Below are 23,749 nucleotides of genomic sequence, written 5' to 3'. Positions count from 1 at the left end.
TAGCCGGGGCTTTTTTAAAACTATTTTGAGCCCAAAGACATGCAAGCTTTGGGAACCAGAGTCCTAACCCACACACAAGCATAACTAAAGTTCCCCCGCTTCTCTCTGCTGACTATGTGACTGTTAGTTGGAATACAGGGTGTGAAAGAATAACTGGGCTATGAAACGAGCATGATGCATAGGGCACAGACACTAAAGCCCTCCCTGAAACTCCCTGGCAATTACAAATGGTTGCAGTGTGGGGCCCCAGAAAAGTTTCTCTCCTCTTACCTCAACTTGCTTGCAGGCTTGGTGGCATGATGCAGGTTCTTGTGGTAGCAGACAGACAGTGTTGGTTTCCCAAGGTTGACTTCCTCCTGCTTGCAATATCCTCAGATTCCACAATGGGAGCTGCTGAATCAGTGAAGTGAGGAGCTTTAAGAATAAGATGTGCCAATTATATTTTTAAAAGCTATTCAAAGAAGTGAATTTATTTTAATAGCTTCTATAATTAAGATTTATTCAATTTGATTATAGGAATTCCTAATTGTTCACCACCAGAGCTATGTAAGCACAACTGTGAGAAACCTCTTTTTGGTAACAAGAGTCAGCATCTACTCAGGGGATCCAATACTCCGACGAAGCTGCTCAATGGATCTCCGGTTTCTCATACACAGTATATACACTGGCTGACAATGCTGATTTGTGTTTCTAGATAACAAAACAGACCAATACAGAATACAATTAAATAACCTGGCCTCAAATGGCATTCTTGTTCTAATGGCAAAACTAGTTAAAGATGAAGTGCAATACATGCTTCATCCTAAGCCAGCCTCAAAACACAAAAACAAAAAACAAAAACCACACCCACATTGAACAAAATAGATACCACTTCCCACAGAATGGGGAGGGATGAATGGGGGATGGGGGGAGAAAAAGAGGAATATATACTGTATATATTCATTCATTAGCCCGTTCGTTTATAAGCCGACCCCCCAAAATGGATAGGTAAAAATAGCAAAAAAAAAACTGTATGACCCTTTCATAAGCCCACCCTATATTTCAGGAGTTGGAAAACTTTGGCTCCCGGCCTGTCAGGGTAAGCCGCTGGCAGGTTGGAACGTTTTGTTTACTTGGGAGTGTCTGCAGGCATGGAGCCCCTCAGCTCCCTGTGGCCGCAGTTCGCCGTTCCCAGCCAATGGGAGTTGCGACAAGTGGCACTTCCCGCAGCTCCCATTGTCTGGGAACGGCGAACCACGGCCACAGGGAGCTGAGGGGCTCCATGCCTGCAGACACTCCCAAGTAAACAAAAACTACAATGTTTTAGATCAGGGATCGGAAATCTTTGGCTTGCTGCCCGCCAGGGTAAGCACCCTGGCGGGCCGGGCTGGTTTCTTTACCTGCCGTGTCGGCAGGTTCAGCTGATCGCAGCTCCCAGTGGCTGCGGTTCACTGCTCAAGGCCAATGGGGGCGGCAGGAAGCGGTGGCCAGCGTGCCAAAGGTTGCCGATCCCTGTATTAGATATTCAATTCAATGATTCCATACAGTTTAAAATCATCACATTTTGGTGTAGACCCATTTATAAGCCGACCCCGCTCTCTGATGCGTTACTTTTTTACCAAAAATATTCAGCTTATGAACAAGTATATACGGTACCTTCTTTAGTGGAGATGCTCAGAGGCCATGCATTCTGATTTAAAATACAGATAAAATTTGCTTAGATAACACTAGACTAAGTTGTTTTTCTCCCCTTTCAAAAACAAAATGCCACATTTATGCAACTACAATGATGATCAGTTCCTGTAAAGTTGCTAATAGAAGTTTACTATGAACTATTTGCCACTGCCTCCCAAAAATGTAGCCATGTGCGGGGAAAAAAAACAAAAAAACCCAAACTAGTATTGCCTTAGATAGTCCAATGCACATTTTTAAATTACCCAACCACACTACTATCTTCTACCCCTAAAAAGCCTCTGAAGCCAGAGATGCAGGGTCTATTTTAGGAATAAAATTGAATTAGTTGTAGATGAAAATCCTTCCTTGCTATTTGTAAAATGGCCTGTGTGTTGTGCAAGCACTTAACATTACTAGTTGAAACCAAAGTCCAACAACTTGAAAAAAGTTTTGCTACCTAATTTGTATCTTGTAAAGTTTGATGGATTATAGTCTTGTAACAGATGCAGAGAGGGATATCTACAAACATTTTACTATCACTGTTTAGAACAACGTTAAACCTTTTTTGGGACATTCTTTTAAAACAATACCTATGCATTTTTTGTGCATATTCCTGTGTTTGTCACTCTTTCACTGTTTACTACAGTACACAGATTACTCAACGTTTGTAACAAAATGTTAGAAATCACTTCTGATTAGACCATCAAAAGAATATTGTGTACGTTAAAACTTATTGGGAATTTTCATGGTCTTTGTTCCTTGCTCCAAACATGGATCCCCGTTACTGCACCTGGTCCAAAATTGAAGGCTAGCCCAATCAAACAACAAAGGGTTCTCTCAATATTCCGGTGTCACCATTGACCCCACCCACCTTTACCTTGACTAAGCAAAGAAGCAGGCACCCACACACGTCCACTCCACCCGCCCCTTACCTTGATTAAAGAGAGAAGCACAATTTAGACATGGTGTTGTTCCACTGATTGGCTGGCTGTGGGTGCTGAAAAAACTGTTTCCAACTCCATTATTCCAGTTAATAGGAGTCCAAATCATTCCCAAACCCAGGATTACTGTCATCAATTCTGACTAAAATTACCACCTTCGGTATATTATATTTTGCCACAGATGTATTACTTAATCAAAAATCATTGTAATTGAATGCAAAGTAAAGGAAACTTGAGTTTTATTTAAGCTTCCAATTTCTGGGAGGTTCAAGAACTATAATTATTCTGGACAAAAAAAGAAAATAGACTGTGCTTACAGATCATCTTCTGCCATACTCTTTCTTTAGGACCACTGTTTTATTGTTGTCCTTTCTATTACATGGGATGTACATATTATCAGGTGTTAATAAAAGGTCAGTGCCTGTACAATACATTCTACAACTGAGCACCACTTTCCGTAACTGAACAGGCAAAGAGAAATTACACTGAACATCAGCATCTGGCAGTATTTTTCCAAAAAAAGTGACTAAAATGGGTTTAAATTGATTAACACTATTAAATCACATCTAATATTTGATACTACATGATTTCATTACAGCTATACGATACAATTATACAAAAATGTGTTAACATCAAAGAATACAACCAAAATTAAGATAGCAAACAAAACCTATATAACTTTTTTCTTTACAGGAAAATACTTTTGAAGTATGCATGTAACTGCCCATTCTTTTAAAGAAAATCTACTGCAAGCAAAGTTATCAACCTCCAGAAAAATCACACATAGCATTACTAAGCATATCCCCAAAAAGTGTACAATATGCACACTTGGAAAATACAAAATTAAAAAAATTGTAAGCAACAGGTGAGCTTCATATTTATAAGAATGTGAAAAGAAGTCCAATTTTAGCACTGTTGTATAAAGAATTGTCTCTTTTTGATGCAAGTTCATCAATTGTCCCCTCCTGTTGGGAGCACACTTTACAAAACACCGTGTTCTTGAAACTGGATTACAGAGCAAGGTAGAGCATCTTAGTAACGTCATCTTAAAGTTTTTATTTATTTATTTACTACTTTATCAAAACATGTCCTTTAGGTGGGTAGGGTTCTTTTTTTAAAATTCTTTCCTAGAAACAATATACAAAGGGGAGGCATATTTATTCCCATACTCCTGTAAGATGCTTTGAGAGTTCAAGAGCTTTCTTCTCGCTTACTTTCACTGGTTGTTTTTGGCCTTAGCGTGTGTTAAGATGTGAGATTTCAGGTTAGTTGATTGAGCGAACTTCTTATTACAGCCGTCAAACGGGCACACATAGGGCCTGTCGCCAGTGTGAATTCGCACATGTGTGCGTAAATTGAAGTCCAGTGAAAATCGCTTTCCACATCCTTCAAACGTGCACTGTTGAAAGGAAAGGTCATAGATTAAAAACATTCTCAACAGGAGCAACAGACACTTGGTAAATCAGCAAAAGTTTCTTGCTTGAGTTACTGGATTCTCTTTACAAATATTAGGTCCTGATCCTGCAGTCCATTTTCCCTGAAAACTCCCAGTAGAACCAGTGAGAGCTTTGCCTGAGAAATAATTGCAGGTCTTTGCATATCAACATTGCATTCATTACATCTTATTTAACATACGAAGCTGATTTTTTTAGTGAAAGCCTAAAGAGAAAACTGATGGCTGGTATTTTTCTCAAATAGTTGCAATGTACACAGTACACTACTGTGAAGAAAAATTCTGAAGAAAGCAAAGCTCCAAGCTTGCAAAAAGTAAGCACTTTCTCTACACACTCCCTCTTTTACTCCTGGGGGAATTCTGCACCACTGCGCAGTGCAGAATTTTGCAGAAATTAACATTGTGCATGCAGAATTTCCTTTCCCCCCCACAGAAATGGGCTACAGTGCCTGCTAGCTGCCACTGGACCCAGCAAAGCACAGCTCACACACAGACACTGCTGGGGAATGGAGAGGGAGCTAGAGAGTTCCTGGCAGCTACAGTTCCTAGCATGCCTTGAGGGAAGGAGAGGGCAGCACTCAGGAAACTCCATGCAAGCCTGGGACTAAGCATCAGGCGGTTTCTCCCTGGGCTCTGGGAGTGAGTGTCTGGGTTGGGTGGGCCCCACGGCTGGGATGGGAGGGGGTGAGGGCGAGAGAAGAGGGATTGTGGATGTCTGGTCCCCTGGCTGGGTTCGGGGGGGCAGAGCAGAGAAACAGGAACTGGGTTGTCACGGGGGTTTCTTTAACTCTCAGTTAAAGAAGCAGCCCTCAGCTTTAGAATTTGGTACTCCCCCTTCCCTCCTGTTCCAAAAAGCAGCTAGACTCCATTCTACTGCAGGGACTCAGACTAAAATTCCCACCATGTTTTTGGGAAGAGAAGGGCACAGCACAATATGGGTTATTTGTGGGTCAGATGGGCTACTGTTCAGATAAGATATTTATTTATGAGTTGTTGCCATGCAGGGGAGAGATGAGAAGTTAACTCATGCCTTATACAATTGTTCTTAATGTACATAAAGAGCCACAAGAGCCTGGATCAGAGTGTTTTTTTTGCTACAAATAAAAGCAGATAAATGTATGAATAAGAACTCCACAGCCACAGGAATATTTATTTCTAGGGGGGGAAAAAAAAAAAAAAAAAAAAAAAAAACTCCACAACTTACTGAATTCAAGGCATTATCTTCTATGAAAACTATATTAAATGTAATGGCTTTTTTAAAACCAGAAGCAGTGGTAGGTTCGGAGGTTTTCTGTATTAAAGAATCTCATTTTTAGAATATCAGTGTGTCCTGTGACAGATTACTTTCTTGAAGGAACTAAACAAATGAAAGTAAGATACCTTAACTGAACTGATGTGCATCAGTTATTTCTGCATGTTGTATAAGTCAGAGTCTACAGTAATTTTTGAATGATATTTACCATATGAAGAAAGCTGGGGACCTCTGGTGGCAGGAGCTCAAGCGTCTCCTACATTGTCGTAGCATCAGAGGATATTCAGTGAGTAGAGTTCATGGCTTTAATTTTAAGTTGATTAACACTCAACTTGAAAGCTAAGCATTCTGATTAGCCAATGATGCATCAAACAGCACAAGGGGGAAAAAAGTGTCTGCTGACAACATGGGGGACATTAAAAAAAGGAGAGAGAATGAAACAGTTTCTCCCCCCACGGGGAGTATCCGCACTGCAGATTTTAACAAAGATATTCAGGCAGTTTACAAATGTGTTACAAAAACAGCCTCTAAAGAAAACAAAAATCCACACAATTAATATATTGTGATCCAGCTTTGCAGTCTTAATCTGCCAAGCTACATAGTATGACTCTTAATAGTGGACGACATTCCATTTACACAGCCTAATGAGCATAACCTGAGGCCTTGTTTACACTGGTAAAATACATCATGTTGAAAAAGAGGAAGCAATGAGAGTTTCCTCAAATATGGTATTCAAAGTCTAATTTTCTTGCAAGTTTTCCAAAAATCTTAAAGTAGGCTAGAATGATAGTTACATTTAAATGTGCTGATGTGTGTGCTACAATGCACTCCACTTCCAAAATATACCTGGAAATAAACAATCATAATTCTGTCTAAGCATTAATCATTAGCGAACAGAGAACTTATTCTAACTTCTCCAAGGATCTGATCCAAAGCCCTCTAAAGTCAATGGAAAGGCAGATATTAGTATCAGACTTTGGATCATGTCTTGATTTTGCATGTCAAGTCACCACGTGCAATTTTATTTTGAGACAAGCTGCTTCCTTGCCTCAACTGGCCGGGAAGCCAGGTAAGCACAGTCTCTCTTGCACCCCACCCCACCCTCTCTTTTTTTTTTTTTTTTTTTTTTTTTTAAATAAATTAAAACTGGAATACTCCACATGTCTCGAAAGTGGCCATACCTGAAAGGGCTTCTCTCCAGTATGAACTAGCTGATGTCGCTTTAGTTTGGAACTCTCCACAAAGGCTTTGCCACATTCTGCACATACGTGTACTCTAGGACCATGAGTGTGCAGATGCTTCCTCATAGCAGAATTGTCCCTGAACATTTTTGTGCAGCCCTTAAAGAGAATAAAAAAAACTTAGTAAATACATAAACAAGTTCCGATAATAAAATGTCTAGCATTTTAGTAGATGAAAGTTTAGTTACCCACCCCTTCCTCCCTCCCCCTTTTCCCTGGAAAAATACCTTAAAATAGAAGCTGGCCCTGAAAAGACACTCCCTCACATGGATACATATTTTGCTTTGACTTAGGAGGTTAAAAATGAAACACTTTTACAGTAAAATTAATCCCAAACTCTTACTATGGACAGCCAGTAAATATCAATTTAAGAAGTGTGTGTGTGTGGGGGGGTGGGGGGGGAAATCCAACTCCTCTACTCACCCATACAACATTAGTGTACTACATGCAGTCAAGTTTTATTAACACACACTGCATCTTCCCCAGAAGATTATATGCTATTAACAAAGCACAGATGAACAAACTGAACAAAATTTATGGTAGTCCAAGGGCTAGCAAAAGGTAAAATGATGGTAGTCCACCGCTACCTTTGGTGGGCCCCATATTCTTTGTGCAAGTGATGTCTGGCTCTGTCCATCTCCTACTGTCCCTCTTTCTTCTTTCTTTGTCTGTTTCCCGTTCCTGACAGAGAAAGAAGCAAGAGGGTCTCCAAGACACAGCAGCTACAGAAGAAATCTATTCCATAATGCACTGAGAGCAGAATGAATCTGATGAATTGACTAGAATTACAAAGGTAACAGCTGTGTGGTTTCTAGGGAGGGGAAAAATAGATCTGGTGCTGCTGGGTCATGAAGCCTGAAGACCAACACCTGGTAGCTGCATCACAGGAAGGCAGAATACAGATTTCACTCCTGAGCAACAAGACTCTATAACCTCAAGTAATGGGAACTCACCCCCGCTTCTTGAAGATCCCGCCTCTGCAGATTCACTTATTTTTTTGAATATTGCATTTGCAGAGAGACTAAAGACAGACAAAATTAGGCTGAAGTCCTACCTAGACATAACGGTTCTTGATTGAGCTATTCCCTTTCTGCACCCCTAATCTATGAATTTCCCATTCTATCTTTACTGGTTGCTGAGATTTGGAAAATAGAAAATTATGATCATTTTTACAGAATCCTGTTGTCCCAGATATCATTTGTTCAAAATTCATGCTACCTTTAAAATTCCCAACTCTTTCACCATACATTTCTTCTATCCCCTTCCTCACTGATCGACTGTGCTCCATTCCTTCTTTGTTTGCCTGCTGCTTCTGCCATCCCCTAGACATCCTTTTTTAATGGAAGGTTTTCCAATCCCCTTACCAACTTTAAATACCACTAAACACCAACCAATAGACAGACGAGGGACAGAAGTTAATTACTTATAAATATTACCAACTAGCTTTTTCATCAGATCTCAAAGGATTTACCAAAAGTGGTCTATACCCTCCCCATTTTACAGATGGGGAAACAGAGGCAGAGGGGTGAAGTGACGTGCCCAAGGTCACCCAGCAGGCCAGTTACAGAACTAGGAGTAGAGCCAGTGTCTCTTGAATCCCTCCCCTAACACTACCAGGCAGCCTCACTTTCTATACTGCTGAGCAAGCCCAGACTCTGTAATCATTCTGAAAAAGCACCTCTTTACAAATCTAGTCTACAAAAGGACGACGACTAGCTACAATGTTAATAATCTAGAGGCTTCATATTTCATACATAAGCCATTACATCAGAAATAACAAGCCAAATGGATTATGAAAAAGTCCCCTAATACCTCTTTGGCTAACTACCATACATAGGGCCCTATGAAATCCGCATTAATGAGAACATGGACAGAATCAAAACATTAATGCGGAATTCTGCTCTCCCCAGCATTTGGACCGCAGGGGCAGGCAGGTTAAGAGTCAAGCCTTCTGATCTGCTGTGCACAGCCGGCCTAGGGGTTGGGGTGTCTCCTTCCCCCCGCTGGTGTACTCAGTCTCCACTGAGCCACATGGGAGAACAGGGGGGCACCTGTCTGTACACCAGCCTCTGGCTCAGGAGTGATTGCTACAGCTGCCGTCTAAACAAGTGTTCAGGCTGGTGAGTTGCTCTGCTTAAAGAGAGACTGTGCCGAGACTCCCCCAACACAGTTTTGTGGACTTCTTGTGTTACTGTTCAGCAATGTCAGTTTGGTCATATTACCAAATGCTACTTTAAAAAGCAATTTAAAATGTATTACTTTTAGCTTATACTGTATATCTGCCAGATGTTTTGTTTAGACTGTAGAATGATTATATTTTTTTCTGGTAAAAATCAATTTTTCCCATTGCAATCCAATTCTGAACATTTTAATACATTTACAGTAAGGCTACTTAATTGTTGCCAATGTATCAAACAATTTTGATGTAAAAGACCATAAAGGTGGAATTATTTTAAAAATGGAAAAAAACCACAAAATTAAAATAAATCCAAAAATCCATAATAAAACTGATTTCATAGGGCCCTACATACACAGAAGATCCAACCAGATGACTTTTAGTCACTCATACCAAAAAAATTACCTCTACTATCCAGCATAAAGGATGGGGCAATGAATTTGTGGGATCAAAACTGCATTTCATGGTAAAGACAGACACACTTCTTACAAATTCAACCCAGCTAAATTAACTGAGCTACCAGGGCTTCCCGGTTGAATAAACGTAAGATGGGAATACAGATGAACTCAGCTGTCAAAGGTCCCTCAAAGGATGTCAGAAACTTTCATAAATTCTTAAGTTTTGTTAATGAGTTTCAGATCCCATATGAATTTTGAAGTGTACATGAAAATAACTCAGAACTTGTAGTACCATACAACTACATGGAGTACAAGTTTGAAAACCGCAACTGATTGAGTGATCCACCTTCCAATCTGCAAATGTGTAGGCTTCCTCTTTGGGAGTTACTTCTGCCAAAATGGCAATAACTGTATCTGAATAGGTCTTAAATTCTGAAAAACCAAGGAGCCACCACTTCTAAATAAAAAAAGTTTTCCCCACAGGCTTCACAATCCCTTTGACTAACAGGCTTCAAGATTTCCTTGTCTTTATTCAAAAGCTAAACTTCACAAATGGGTGGCATGAAAAAAAACTATTTATATTGATTTTAAAATCCCAACTACTCAGGGGAAAGGAGAAGGGAAGTCTTAAGAGGTATTTCTTGGTTACACAGAAGTAACAAAGTTGTCCTAAGAGTTACCTCTACACCAGTGGTTCCCAAACTTTAACAACCTGTGAACCCCTTTCACTAAAATGTCAAGTCTCACGAACCCCCTCCTAAAAATGAATATTTCCAGGGATTTTCTCCTTTACCCGAGTATAAATTATAAAAGCAGTGATCTTGGAAATATAAAATTTGTTTTTATTACATGCTTATTACACACTATTAATTATGAATTATTATTTATAATTACACTATTATTATTACATTATGAAAATGGCAACACTCTTCCAAGATCTCACTTCCATAGCTTGTATCACTTTGAATAAGCCTGTTATAAGACAAAGCTCCTATGTTTCATCAAGGAGTATCAGATTTGAAACAGCATGAAGGTATTTAAGAAGCCAACTCAAAGAGTTCCTCCTACATAAGCATTCAGGTCTTGAGTAGTCCAGGCAAACAACGCATGATACAACAAAGCTTAAATTTGTTCTTCATAATAATTTTAAAAACAATACTACCTGCCTATTTAATTTTAAAAACAGCAAAAAATATCCACCTTCCTTTTCCATTTCTTATAAGGAGTCTTGAAGTTTAAATCTCCTCGGTATGATAGATATACTTGCTTTGATCTGCTTAGCTCTTGGAAGTCCAAGGGCTTCAGGCTGCTGGCCCCGTGCTGTCTGAAGTCCCTAGGAACAGCTCTGTCCGCCATTAGGGAATTTTTTCCTGAGAACCCCCTGTAACATTTCGTGAACCCCCAGGGGTTCACGAACCCCAGTTTGGGAACCACTGCTCTACACTGATAAAGGAACTTTTGGGGAATGGAAGAGAAGCAATAAGGAAGCATTACTTTTCTTCTCCCACTTAACGTAGACAATATAATGGTTTATCAGAAGTATAAAGTTGTAAAGAACAAACATCTCTCCTCAGAGGAAGAATAATTTAACTCTGGGTCTCCAAGTATAACTTTAAGGAAAGGTGAACCTACATCCTGAAAAATACAGAGCCCCTGAATAGGAGCTCAATGTTCCCAGAGTAGATGCTTGGGCTCAAGGCTAGTAAGGAACAAATCGGTCTATGTTCCTGATCTGTAATGTGCACTATTAAATATCTGCATAGGCAAGTATTCTTAGGCTTACCCTAACTAGAAACCAAGCCCCACAACCTATAATGACTTCATATCAAGGCTGGGTACACCTAGATCTCAGGAATACACTTTGGATAGTTTTCAGAACAGGTTCATGCCATCAAATAAGTATTCTAAATTACCATGGACAAGATATTGCAACAACAGTGTATGGTAGCTACCAAAAGACAACTTACAGAAGTGCTAACCATAAGAGAAGGGACCAGAGTGCTCTCCTTTATTTAAGTAGTGACCGCAGAAAAGATCTGATGATTAAATTGTCTAGGGCAGTGGTTCTCAACCAGGGGTACACGTACATCTGGGGATACTCAGAGGTCTTCCGGGAGTTCATCAACTCATCTAGATATTTGCTTAGTTTTACAACAGGCTACATAAAAAGCACTAGTGAAGTCAGTACAAACTAAAATTTCATAGACAACGATTTGTTTATACTGCTTTGTATACTATACACTGAAATGTAAGTACAATATTAATATTCCAACTGATTTTATATGGTAAAAATGAGAAAGTAAGCAATTTTTCAGTAATAGAGTGCTGTGACACTTGTATTTTTGTGTCTCATTTTGTACCTTTTTAAGTGAGGTGAAACTTGGGGAGTACACAAGACAAATCAAACTCTTGAAAGTGGTACAGTAGTCTGGAAAGGTTGAGCCACTGGTATAGGGGTTTATCTACATTGCAGCTGGGAGCCAGCCGTACAGCTTGGACAGAGACTTGTGCTAGAGGGGCCCACACTAATGTGATAGAAATAGCTGTGTGGACATTGTGGCACTGACAGAGGCTCACACTAGCCAGACAAGCTTGGCGCCAGGGTGGGCTTGAGCTACTCCTGGGGGAATTATGTGCACAATATTTTAAAATTCTGCAGATTTTGTCAAAAACACCACTATATAATCATGCCAGTTTGAATTATTTGGTAATTTATTTCAAAATACATGTCAAAAATTCCTCCACGAGTAGAGTGTTAAAGAAACCCCTACGACAACCCAGTTCTTCTGCACCCTTCCCTCCCAGAGCCGAGCCAGGGGGACAGACACTCACACTCCCCCTCTCCCCCCCACACACACTTCCCCTTTCCAGGCCCCCCCCCCCTCCCCACTCCCCCGAGACCAGAGGGAGAAAAACAGCCTGATGCTGGGTCCAAGACTTGCATGCTGCCACCTCCTTCCTTCAGGGCATGCTGACAACTGCAGCTATTGGGAACCCTCCAGTTCCCTCCTCTTCCCCCTAGCCTTGTGCTGGGTCCAGTGGCCTCTAGTGGCGGCCAACATCTCTGCAGTTCATTTCTATGAGGAAAAAGGGAAATTCTGCGTGCACAACATTAATTTCTGAAAATGTCTGCACTGTGCAGTGGCACAGAATTCCCCTAAGAGAAGCTTGATCTCAGGTACCTAGCCTGAGCCTCTGCCAGTGCCACAATGCCCACGCAGCTATTTCTAGCACAAATCTGCGTACCTGAGCTGGGAGGCTAGTTCCCAGCTGCAACATACACATATCCTTGATCTTTACTGAATGAAGTTCTCCAATGAGCCTCCAAGTTCTCAATATCATGAGCCCAGGTGTGAGACAAAAGCAGTACAGAAATTTAAAGGAATATAGTTCGGGTGGAGTCTAGAGGATTAATGAGGATTTCATGTAATCAGACGGAAAATTACATTACAGGGACAAAGGGTCTTGCCACACTCCTATGATCACCTTACAAGGTTCCCTTTTGTGTTAGGACATTCACAGTTTGTAGGGAGAGTTGAGGAAATCTTTTAGCATCTGGAAAGCACCTAAAGAGGCAACTGTATTTAAAGTAATAGGCCTCTATATTTAGCTTTAATACAAATATTCAGCTTAATCCTTCCCTAACAGAAAAAAAGTGAGCCACCCAAAATTCAGTTCCACAAGTGACTGACCACTGAAATGCTTTAAGTTCTGAGAGTTTCACTTACTTTGTGAGGACATGCTATCGTTCTTGGAGCATCATCTTCTTTAATTTTTCGTGGCTTCATTCTTACAAAAACAAAAGAAAACACTGGTAAGTGTGCAGAAGCAACCTTCCTAAAACTCAGAGTCCTATGGCACCTTTAAGACTAACAGATGTATTGGAGCATAAGCTTTCGTGGGTGAAAGCCCACTTCATCGGAAACTGTTTGCTTTACTATTAAAAAAAAATTCTGCAAGTTACATACACATCGACTGCACTTGGAGTTTAATGTTGTAGGGAGGATATAGATATATATAAAAATACAGTAACAGTATATTTTTGCATTTTGGAAAAGCAGTTTAGTCCATACAACACAAACTTTAAAATCTGAAGATCTTTACATAAAGATCTTTCAGATACAGAACACTGTACATTTAAAGTAAGGCTGTCAATTAATCGCCGTTAACAAGCGACTAACAAAACTAGATTAAAAATAGTTGCTATTAATCGCAGTTTTAAATGCAATGTTAAACAGAATACCGATTTAAATTTATTATAAATATTTTTGGATTTTTTTCTACATTTCCAAATATCCTGATTTCAATTACAACATGAACACGAAGTGTACAATGCTCTATTTTTTATTACAAATATTTGCACTGTAAGAAAGATAAAAAGAAACAGTATGAGGTGAATTGAAAAAATACAAGTACTGTAGTGTAATCTCTATAGTGAAAGTGCAGAGCTGTGGAGAGAGCACAGGACCTGTACTGATAGAGAGATGTTTCCACTAGGAATCCAAAAAGTTTCTTGTGGGTCGGATGAATGGATATCTGAAAATAGGCATCTTGCAGATTGAGAACCACAAAACAGTCTTGAGGGATCTAATGAGGGAACTATAGAGGTCAGAGTCACCATTCTGAACTTGAAACAGTGGATGAAGGGACCACTGAGATTATCTAGCCTGACCATCTGATAACAGGCCACAGAACTTCCCCAACATCATTCCTAGCGCTTATCTTTTAGAAAAACATACAATCATGATTTTAAAAATTGCCAGTGATGGAGAATCCACCACAATTTTTGAGATTGTTAAAAATTTACACCTTCTTTCCAGTCTGAATTGTCTAGCATCAACTTCCAGCCATTAGATCATGTTATACTTTTCTCTGCTAGATTGAAGAGGCCAATATTAAATATTTGTCCCCTTAGATATAGATTTGGGAGACTCCTGCCACTTTGATCTCTCTTGGACCACAGCTTCCAGAAACAACTTTGATACTGAGTGGGAATAAAAGTACTCCAAGTTCTTTGGAAGGGATGTGGAATCTCCTGTCAGCCCCCTTGGATGTGGCCAAAATGGAAGCTAGCACGTCGCAGGTCTTTTGTGGGCTGATCCTCATTTATAAGCAAGACGAGCCTGCCAGCAATGGAAGTGTGTAAAATGTGCAGGAGTTTGAAAGGTTTCTCCTGCACCACTTCCAGAGGTGTATCTCGAGTCTCTGCCATAGATCTGATGAGGTCCTGGAATGCCTTGAAGTCATCAGCTAAAGACAACGTTAATTTACTGCTTCATTCTTCCCCTTGTAGCATTCATCACTTTCCTCCTGATACTTTGAGGCTCTAAGGCTGCACTAGTTGACTTGACTTGTTAGTTTATACTGCCTCTTTGGGCAGCAGTATCTAATCCACAAGGAGGCAGATTACTCAGGCTTGCATGAATACAGCTGCACTCCCATGGGTGTCCAGTCAAGCCAGAGCCGATATGAGTATGGATACTGGATTGAGGGACACATGGGGGTGTGTGCGTGTAAAATCAGGAAGGATATTCCCTATGAGCCCTAGGTCATATACTGCTGTCGATTACAGATCCATTTCTGACTTGCATTGTACAACCCAAAAGTAATGGAAGGAGTCGTCCCTATTGTGCCCCAGTAGGGATGCAGACAAGGAATACATGGCTTCCAAGACAGGGGTCATCCTGTCAGGAGTGCCCTGGGTCTGTTATGCTCTCCCTAAGTGGGCAGTGGGTTAATTCAGTACCAGAGATATCTTCTTGACCTGCTATACCAACAACTTGGTAGCTGATGCTTTTCCTTCTTCTGGTATATGGCTTCTGATGACACAAACAATGAATTAGATTCTAGCATGGGTATGAGATGTAGCCACTCTAAGTGCATCCACCCACCATCAATATGATAAAGAGGGCATTCTTTAACCAAGTAGCACACAGTTCTTGAGCTCCACAGGAGCAGGACAGGAAGCTCAGGAAGACCCAATGATAAAGATGCAAGTAAAACGGACTGTGACCATAATACATCCCATTGTAACAAAGAAGGATCTTTTGGTTCATATGGTTATTCTGAAGGTCTTGAGAGAGCTTATCCTGAGAGCCTAGGAAACATAGATCTGAGTTGTCTAACTGCCAAGAAATACACCACTGCTCCAAAATATAGTCCTGCACTACCTGTTGCCACTGTTCCTTAGAAAGGTTGTCTGATGGGGTCAACTATTTCAGAAAACACTTTAGCAAGTGTTTCTGATATGGATTTTATGAAGTAAGCTGTCTTGATAGTTGGCTGCGCACAGTAATGCGTCCAGGTCCTTGCCTTATGCCCAATTACTGGGGAAGCAATGCCAACTAGGATTGGAATGTTGGAAGCTGGAGTTGTCTGGGTTGTACCATTGATGATATGCAGGACCGAATTGATCACAGATTGTCATTGTCACAATGACAGCTGGAGCCCTAAGATGCTTCACAGCATTAAGCAGGTGCAATCATTAGGGAACTGGTAGCTGTCCATAAGGTAGCAACACTAATGCCCATGGATTTTGCAAGTCTTCTTGATGTGTTGATGAATGGACAGAGCAGTCAAGCTTTACTGCCAAATGTAGGGTATGGCTCAAAAACACTGTCTTGAGTGCATTTATGTCACCACTTCAAAAAGTACTTGGCCAACGTGGATTAGTCATCACCAACTTCAAGCTCTCAAAGAGAGGAGACTGTGGTACTGGGCACACAGATTGGGGGAAAAAAAAAAAAACATCATCACCGGGGTACTGACCCAGTAAGTATCAATCCACTGGACACTCAGGAACACATTTGTGAGGTTACCTGAACAGGAGCCCTGAGTGATAAAGGATTGGTTCCAACAGAGATGCAATCCATAGCTTTAGTGGTTATTGCCAAAACTCTCTTAAAAGTCAGTACCAAGGTGCCAAAGGGACCCCTCTCAGGCTGTTGACTGCTCTTTGATTGTTGAGCTAGAAATGAATCAGACTTATGGGTCAAGGCAAAAGACTTAAGGTATCTATACCTTGGGTCAGCTCTGGAGCACTGCTTCTTCCGAGCCCTCAGAAGCTGGAATGAAGGCAGATGACCACGCCTCTTGGTTGATGAAGCTCAAGAGCTTGGCATGGACTCTGGGCTCACCAGGGAACTCATGCACAGGGAATGACCAGGCAAATGAGGTCTAGCTGTGTCCAAGGGGGCTTGCCTTGAGTGCTTCAAGAGGAACAATTTTAAGTGAGATCCTCAAACTTTTGAGTCCACTTGAAAATGAGCAACATTCAGTACACCACTTAGGAATGTTTGCTCAAACTAAATGGGCACCTAGAGTGTATGACTAAGTGGCACTGAAGCTTCACATTAAGACAGGTTTTACACCATGAAGATTTTGCTTCTATTATTCTTCTAGAGTCCCTGAGGTGGTAGTCTAGCCTAAGAAACAGAACATGCATAAAATAAGGAATCTATATGTGCACGGATTGCACTGGGGCAATAAGACTAACCATCAACACTAAAAACAGCATAGTGCTCAGAGAAGTAGGCAGGCCACTGCTGCGGGTGGTAAGAAGAACTGAGGTTGGGCCTGCTCTGCCCTTTAGGCCCTAAGAAGGGGTGTAAGGACATCTAGGGCACAGACATGTCCCCATCAGACATTGCTGGCCAAAAGAACCTGACCTTGTGTACCTAGAGCATGTGTTCACCAGGAGTGGAATCCTAGTAGACAATTGCTACTGCAAGAAGAACTTAAACTTTATATTTAATTTATTAGAAAAAGGAGATTTGGGTCTTTAAGAAGTCATTTTTAAATTTTGCACCACGAGAGTGGTACAAAGCTGCCCTAATACAATCTATGATCTTTAAAGAGTTTTTAATCCTGGTGTTCTAGTTAGTGTTTTAGCACAGTTGGGTCACAGTAAGGTAGAGCGAGTTGCAATAAAATGGAATAAGAATTTCTCCTTCAATTCAAGGCTCTGGAAAACGCAATTATTTCTGTTGCAAGTAGAGAAAACAATTCATGTTTTGCACTGTGAAGGCCACATTCTCACACAGTTGAGCAGAACAAGGTACCTTATTTTGAAGAGAATGTACAATTGCGCCATTTTTGTGAGGGAAAAACCCCACTCAAGCATAACAATCACAAATGTCTTTAAGGCTATTAACCTAGGAGACTTAGGGCAGGTTTACACTTAAAACTGCATCAGCACAGCTGCACCAATGCAGCTGTGCCACTGTAGCGCTTTCATGAAGACTCTACATCAATGGGAGAGAATTCTCCTGTTAGCGAAGTTAGTCCACCTCCACGAGAAGCAGTAGCTATGTGGTCAAGAGAAGCGCTCCCGCTGACATAGCGCTATCTACAATGGCGCTTAGGTCGCTATAAGTACATCACTCAGAGGTGTGAAAAATTCACACCCCTGATCAATGTAATTGTAGCAAAGTAATTCTGTAGTGTAGGCCTGCCCTCATTCCAGGGATGGAGTGCCCAGAGCACTTCAGTTGGTGGCAGAAGTTGACATGACCAATGGCTAAAATAGTTCCCCCTCCTTTGCTCTATCAATTCTGGGAGATGGGGTCAACTGCAAGGAGAGTTGCCACTACTGGCCCTCATTCAATGAGTGCACTAGGGAGGCGTGAAGGGGATGCAGGAGAGGAAGAGGATTACTGCTTGGACAGCATGCAGAAGTGGAGAAAAGTGTGAATGAAAGAACAGAGGGGCCAAAAGGAAAAAAGGGAGAAGCTAAACAAGGAAGAACGTTATGACTAAGACTCAGGGCTGTGGCAACTTCCCACCCGTTATATTTTCCCCTTTTTCTTTCTTCACATTTTACTTCCTCTTTCTTAGTTTGTACTTTTGTTGTTTCTAAGCAGTTCAGCCACAAACAGTGCTTAGAAAAAAAAAATCAGAGGCCAACTTTTAAAAAGTAAGTTTAAGTAAATGTATTTATTTTTTTAAAGAAAAGGGAAAAATAAGCCACCACTGTTCGTAACTGCCAGAATTACAGCTACTGTGTACTTCCACTAGGTTCTAGTACCAATCATGGAATTTTTATACTTCAACGTAAGTTTCGCTTAACACCAAATTTAGAAAATGCTCCATTTTAGTCTTTCGTTTAAAGGGATTCTCACCATCCCATGCAAAGACATAAAATCTATAGGAGTGTATCTATTAAATAGTAGACCATTTAAAGAGCTTAAAATCATTCACATTTTAAATTTTAAATCCCCAAACACAATTGTTGGCCTGTAATAAGCAAACTGAAAAGAAAAAAAAAAAAATCAGTCACTGTTTGAGGTATATAGTTATTTATATTTTCTGGTCCTGTTTAACACAAATAATGCCAGCACTCTTCATAAACCCTGTATAAAGATTTGGAAGTGACAAGGACAACTAAAGTTTATGCATCCATTCATGTCAGAATATGCCTTAACTGGCTAGTACTACCCAACAGATCACACTATTCTGATGTAACTTGTTATATACATCTCTACTCCGATATAATGCGGTCCCATATAACGTGAATTTGGATATAACGCAGTAAAGCAGCGCTCCAGGAGATGGGGCTGCTTTACCTAGTTATATCCAAATTCGTGTTACAGTAAGCGATTCCTCTGCGCCTGCGTTACTTGCTATGGTTCCCCCCCGCCCCAGCTCACCTCTGCCTCCTCCCATAAGTGCACCGCAGCTCTGCTTCTCCTCCCTCCCAGGCTTGCCGCGCCGAACAGCTAATTGGCACGGCAAACCTGGGAGGGGGCGAAGCGGAGGTGAGCTGGGGCAGGGGGGCTGCAGCAAGTAAGGAGGGGGTGCAGAGGAACTGTGCCCCGCCCCAGCTCACCTCTGCCTCCTCCCCTGAGCATGCCACCACTGCTCTGCTTCTTCCCCTTCCCTCCCCCCGGCTTGCCGGGCCAAAAAGCTGATTGGTGCAGTAAGCCTGGAAGAGAGGGAGAAGTGGAGCGGCGGCGGCGGCGCGCTCAGGGAGGAGGCAGAGCAGAGGTGAGCTGGGGCGGGGAGCGGTTCCTCTCCCTACCCTGATGTAACACTGTCTCACCTATAACACGGTGAGATTTTTCGGCTCCCGAGGACCGCGTTATATCGGGGTAGAGGTGTACAATATTTTCAGCTATTTTAGAAATTATGAACTATTTGCAGGAACTAGTACAGCTATGCCTGAAAGGTTTAAACAAGGGTCCAATATTCCAGCTCCATACATCAGAGACAAAGGAAGAACCATCACCACCACCACAAGCTATAGGGCAAATGCCTTTTAAGGGACCATCTGGCTACTCGCTGTAACAGCAACACATGCTCTCAACAGAGATTAGATTTTGAGAGAGAGAGTGTGAGAGAAATGGCATCTTTAAAAAAAGTGATAGGAGAATGCCCTAAATACTGGAAGTTTGTCTGAAGTGGACTACTAAACATGACTGCAAACCCAACATAAAGGCTTGAGTAGCAGAATGTATTACAGATAAGCATGAAAAAAAATTCTGCTACGTTACCCAAGGGCACCTATAGTGTAAACTGACCCACAGCTGCCTGTGGGTTTGGAAATGAACCTTAGAACTTCGTTCTTGAGGATCAATAAGATGCCTCAATAGTGAGCTTGGTAAGGTGATTTCTACAAATCACTACTGCACATCCTCCTATCAATTTAAGGAACGGAGGCAACCACAGCAGCCCTACATAACATTGTCTAGCCCGTTTTCCCATTTCCCCTTTAAGTTTGTACACAGTAACAAGGAAGAGAAAACGCATTTTTAAAGCTAGTAAAATATGACTGGATTGTTAAACCATGAAAACTGCCAATGGGACTGGGGTAGATTTGGTACCATAAATTACTTCATCAATTCTTTAAACTGACTGGATTTCAAGTTCACTGTTACTTTCAAAGTATTACTAGATGAGTAAAATTTTAGAACTCCTTAAGTCACTATAACTGAGAAACCACACACTAAATATGACCATTTGCTACTGTAGCAAAAACAAGCCGCCAAGCCCTTAATATGCCCTAATCAATTGTCAAATTTCAATTATCTCACTTTTTATTCTCTCCCTGTTCCGTACTCACAGTTCCCTTTCCTTGTACTTGAGTATCTTAATCAAGGTAAAAACTGAATCAGTAGTAAACTTTAACCAAGGGAAAATTAGAGCTTGATCCTGCATCATTCAAGTTGATTTCCGCCCCCACCCTCCATTGACCCAAACACAAACAGGACTAAACAGCAATGTATGGGCATCAGAAGATTAGAACTTATTTACTGTGCCATCCACCATAGTTTTATAAAACTGAATTATACACATTGTCACTAGTTCTCTCTAAAACTGGCCCTATAAACTTTATAGCACAACTGCAAAGGCGGTAACAAAAAGAAGGGATTTCTTGAAAGTGATGCTCTACTGACTGAAAACCTCTAAGCGTTCACTGTTTTAGGAAGGTTTTGTCCATCCTATTCTTCATATACAAACACAATCATACCAGCAGGCGGTGACATGATTGGGTTTTCCTGAATGTGATGAACACATAATGGTTGGTAATTCAAGTTTGAGGCTTGTCAATTTTGACAGCATTCCTAAGGTGTTCAGATACCACAGGAATGGCTCCAGTATAAAAACAGATGGAATAACTGTAAAAAACATAAGTGACTTCAAGGAAAATCTGAATAGCAATTGTGTGCTCAAAAACTTAATTTACCTGTTGATTTATAATGATACTTGCTAAAAATTCTAGGATAGCAAAAAAAAAAAATAATTTGAAAACATTATCAATATTTGCTTAGAAGTCTCTTTCTCTGTAAGGTAACACATGCAGTACATTATTATTTTTTAGTAAAAAGACCCAACAGAAGCCAAGTGCCAGTTAAAGCTAAAAACCTCAAAACTAACCTTGACAGACAATTCATCAGTAAGAGAACAGTTTGAGTAGTCAGACAAGCCACAGCATAGCAACATCCAGTATTTGCAGGAATAATTCACATTAAAAAAAAATTTAGAAGAGCATTAAATAGATTCTGTAGCAGGTAACCACACTCCGTTATAAAGTAGCACAACAAAACCAAACATTTAAATTCATTTTAAAACAAATGAACACCTAGATACTAGCCTGATGGATGCAACCCACAGCAATATGTATATGCGGGATAGCATACAGAACTAAACTTGCTTTGACAAAAATTCTAGATAATGCTGACATAAGTTAAGATCAAAGCAAGTGTTTTTCTTGTAATGTAATCTTATTTTTTGAAATTAGTTTATTAAGACCGATAGCAAATGTAGGAGTATATACACCAATACTTCATAAGTTGTTATGAAATATTATAAGCCACACAGATGAAACCACCTATAGTTAATGTTCAGGCTGAAGTTTTTCATGTCTGCTGCAGGCTGACTTACTGGAATTTTTTTCCCAATAAATAAATAAATAAATCCCACAGTTGAAACATTGCCTAGTCTTAAAAAAAAATGTTTTGCCTAAGAATTTGGCAAGCAGATATTATATTGAAGGGGGTTTATTTACAGTATCGGGAAGACTGACAAGCAGCTTTAAAAATATGGTGCCATAGTGGCCAGTTATATACATTTTATTAATTTATTTGCATTTATTTTGTATTTATAGGGGCAAACATTGTTATAAAGAAAAAACTTTTAACAAAGATAACAGTAGGAACAATACATACTTATAGACCCATTTTGATTACATCAGTTATTTGTGACTACTTTCGGGGCGAAGATCCGGAGTGGGGAGGGGTAGGGATGAGTGCTTATAGAAAGCTGGGGGCTTTGAGGGTGGTCAGTTCATCAGTAAGAAAGAACAATGCTAACTATATCCTTGATTTTTAACAGTTTTTTTGTTTTGTTTTTTTTTTCCTGGCTGAATTTTAACTCCTTCCTGACACTAGCATCAGGACAGGGAAAATATATATTTTTGCCCATATTAAAATTTTTTTACCACCATTTGAGACGCTCCAATACCTCCACACTTTGACTATCATATTTCAAGTCCATGCTCCAATCCTGTCAGCAATGTACCTTTTGCTATCCTTGTGAAAGCCTGCACAAATTTGGCCAACATATAAGAATTTGGGAGGGAGGGAGGGGGAGAAATTGCAGTTTTCATATTTTCGGTAAAGGCTGGTAGAAGCTGGCAGCCTTACAATCAGATTTTATATGCACTGAGCATACTCTATTGCCACACAGTTCCTACAGGCCAGCTGAACGGCACATGGGGCATGCTCAAAATTTGAGGATGATGCACCATGGAGACAAACGTTTTTCCCCCACAGTTGTTCCTCCCAGCTGCTGGGGAGCCACTTTGATACCAGAAACAACAGCAGGAAGACTGTATACGGTTTTCTCAGTGCTACTCTGCTAGCACCTAAGCAACATAAGGGGATGACAACAGCAGAGGTAGACTATGGAAGGGGAACAGAAGCAGAGGGAGCAGAGACAGAAGGGTCTATGTACACTCCCCACCAAAACCTGGAATGGAACCCAGTATTCCCCTGCGGTCTAGCAAACAGCTGTGAATCCCACTGGCAGAAGTTACAGTAGAAACTCAGAGTTATAAACACCTTGGGAACAGAGATTGTTCGTAACTGAACAAAACGTTACGGTTCTTTCAAAAGTTTACAATTGAAATTGACTTAATGCAACTTTGAAGCTTTACTATGCAGAAGAAAAATGCTGCTTTCCATTTTTTTTTTTTAGTAGTTTACGTTTAACAGTACTGTACTTGCTTTTTTTTTTTTTTTGATGGTCTCTGCTGCTGCCTGGTTGTGTACTTCCAGTTCCAAATGAGGTATGTGGTTGACTGGTCAGTTCGTGACGCTGGTGTTTGTAACTTTGAGGTTCTATTGTACATCTCTTCCCCTTCTAGTGGCTGGCCCATACAGAGGTAACAGCTGACTACTGCTACTAATTTCGCTCTTGTCTCAAGTAGTAGAAATCTGGGCTGTGGATCTAATGTTCCCCAAGCCTTGCCGACAAATCATGTGGTACCATACCACATGGGCTAATATTTCAGTTTTAAAAACAAGATTACTCAAATGCTCAAAGTTTAGGAAATGCCAGAATTAAGGATGCCTACACACTCAACCAGTGAGTGATCATGTAATTAGATGCTGTATCATAATGCATATGCACAATGGGCCAAGTTAAGATTGTACAGGCAACCTGAACTGATGTTTCCTAAACTTTTAAAAGTGCTGACTATGCAACTTTTACCATTTTTTTTTTTTACGTTAAGGTTTTTTGCGATAAACAATACAAAAGATATTTTCCATTACTAAGGAAAAAAAAGGATCAGATTGGTTTTGTACAGTTTCTCAACTGTTGAAAACTAAATTTGATATAGTGGAGCAAGTTGTAGAACCCACAAACATTGATGGGGTTGAGGTGGTCAAGAATGAAAATAAAATTAATAACGATCTTCATACTGAGCACTACTGGCCTGTTCTTATTGTACTGGACAACTTTTGAGTGCAGCACGTTTGATTTGTCAAATTTAACAAGGAAGTAGCCACCTCTCACTCAAATGCATTTTTAGTCCCGGGTAATCTTTCAAAACAGCAATAGTAAGGACATGTGTAAAGCTGTAACTTCTCAAGGTATCTGATTCCTGTCTGCCACAAAAACTAAAGAGTAAAAA

At 40.5% G+C, this 23,749-nt stretch overlaps 1 protein-coding gene across 2 annotated transcripts in view; it reads right to left on the bottom strand.

The window, feature by feature from the left end:
- Positions 1 to 2,816: 2,816 nt before the first annotated feature.
- Positions 2,817 to 23,749, bottom strand: part of YY1 (YY1 transcription factor) — a 38,666-nt gene continuing 17,733 nt past the window's right edge. The window contains exons 3-5 of one of the 2 annotated variants that reach the window (XM_054025093.1): positions 12,843 to 12,903; positions 6,481 to 6,639; positions 2,817 to 3,993 (exon numbers count right to left, since the gene is read on the bottom strand). In XM_054025093.1, the coding sequence (XP_053881068.1) occupies positions 3,811 to 3,993; positions 6,481 to 6,639; positions 12,843 to 12,903 (403 nt within the window). In that variant the 3' untranslated portion in view covers positions 2,817 to 3,810. Of the gene's footprint in view, positions 3,994 to 6,480; positions 6,640 to 6,670; positions 7,222 to 12,842; positions 12,904 to 23,749 lie in introns of those variants that run through there. The other variant, XM_054025094.1, reaches the window with a different exon arrangement.

This window comes from Malaclemys terrapin, chromosome 4 (genome assembly GCF_027887155.1).
Source record: "Malaclemys terrapin pileata isolate rMalTer1 chromosome 4, rMalTer1.hap1, whole genome shotgun sequence".
Classification (NCBI taxonomy): Eukaryota; Metazoa; Chordata; order Testudines; family Emydidae; genus Malaclemys; species Malaclemys terrapin.
Note: the sequence above shows the minus strand (reverse complement) of the source record. Positions and strands in the feature narration are given on the sequence as shown.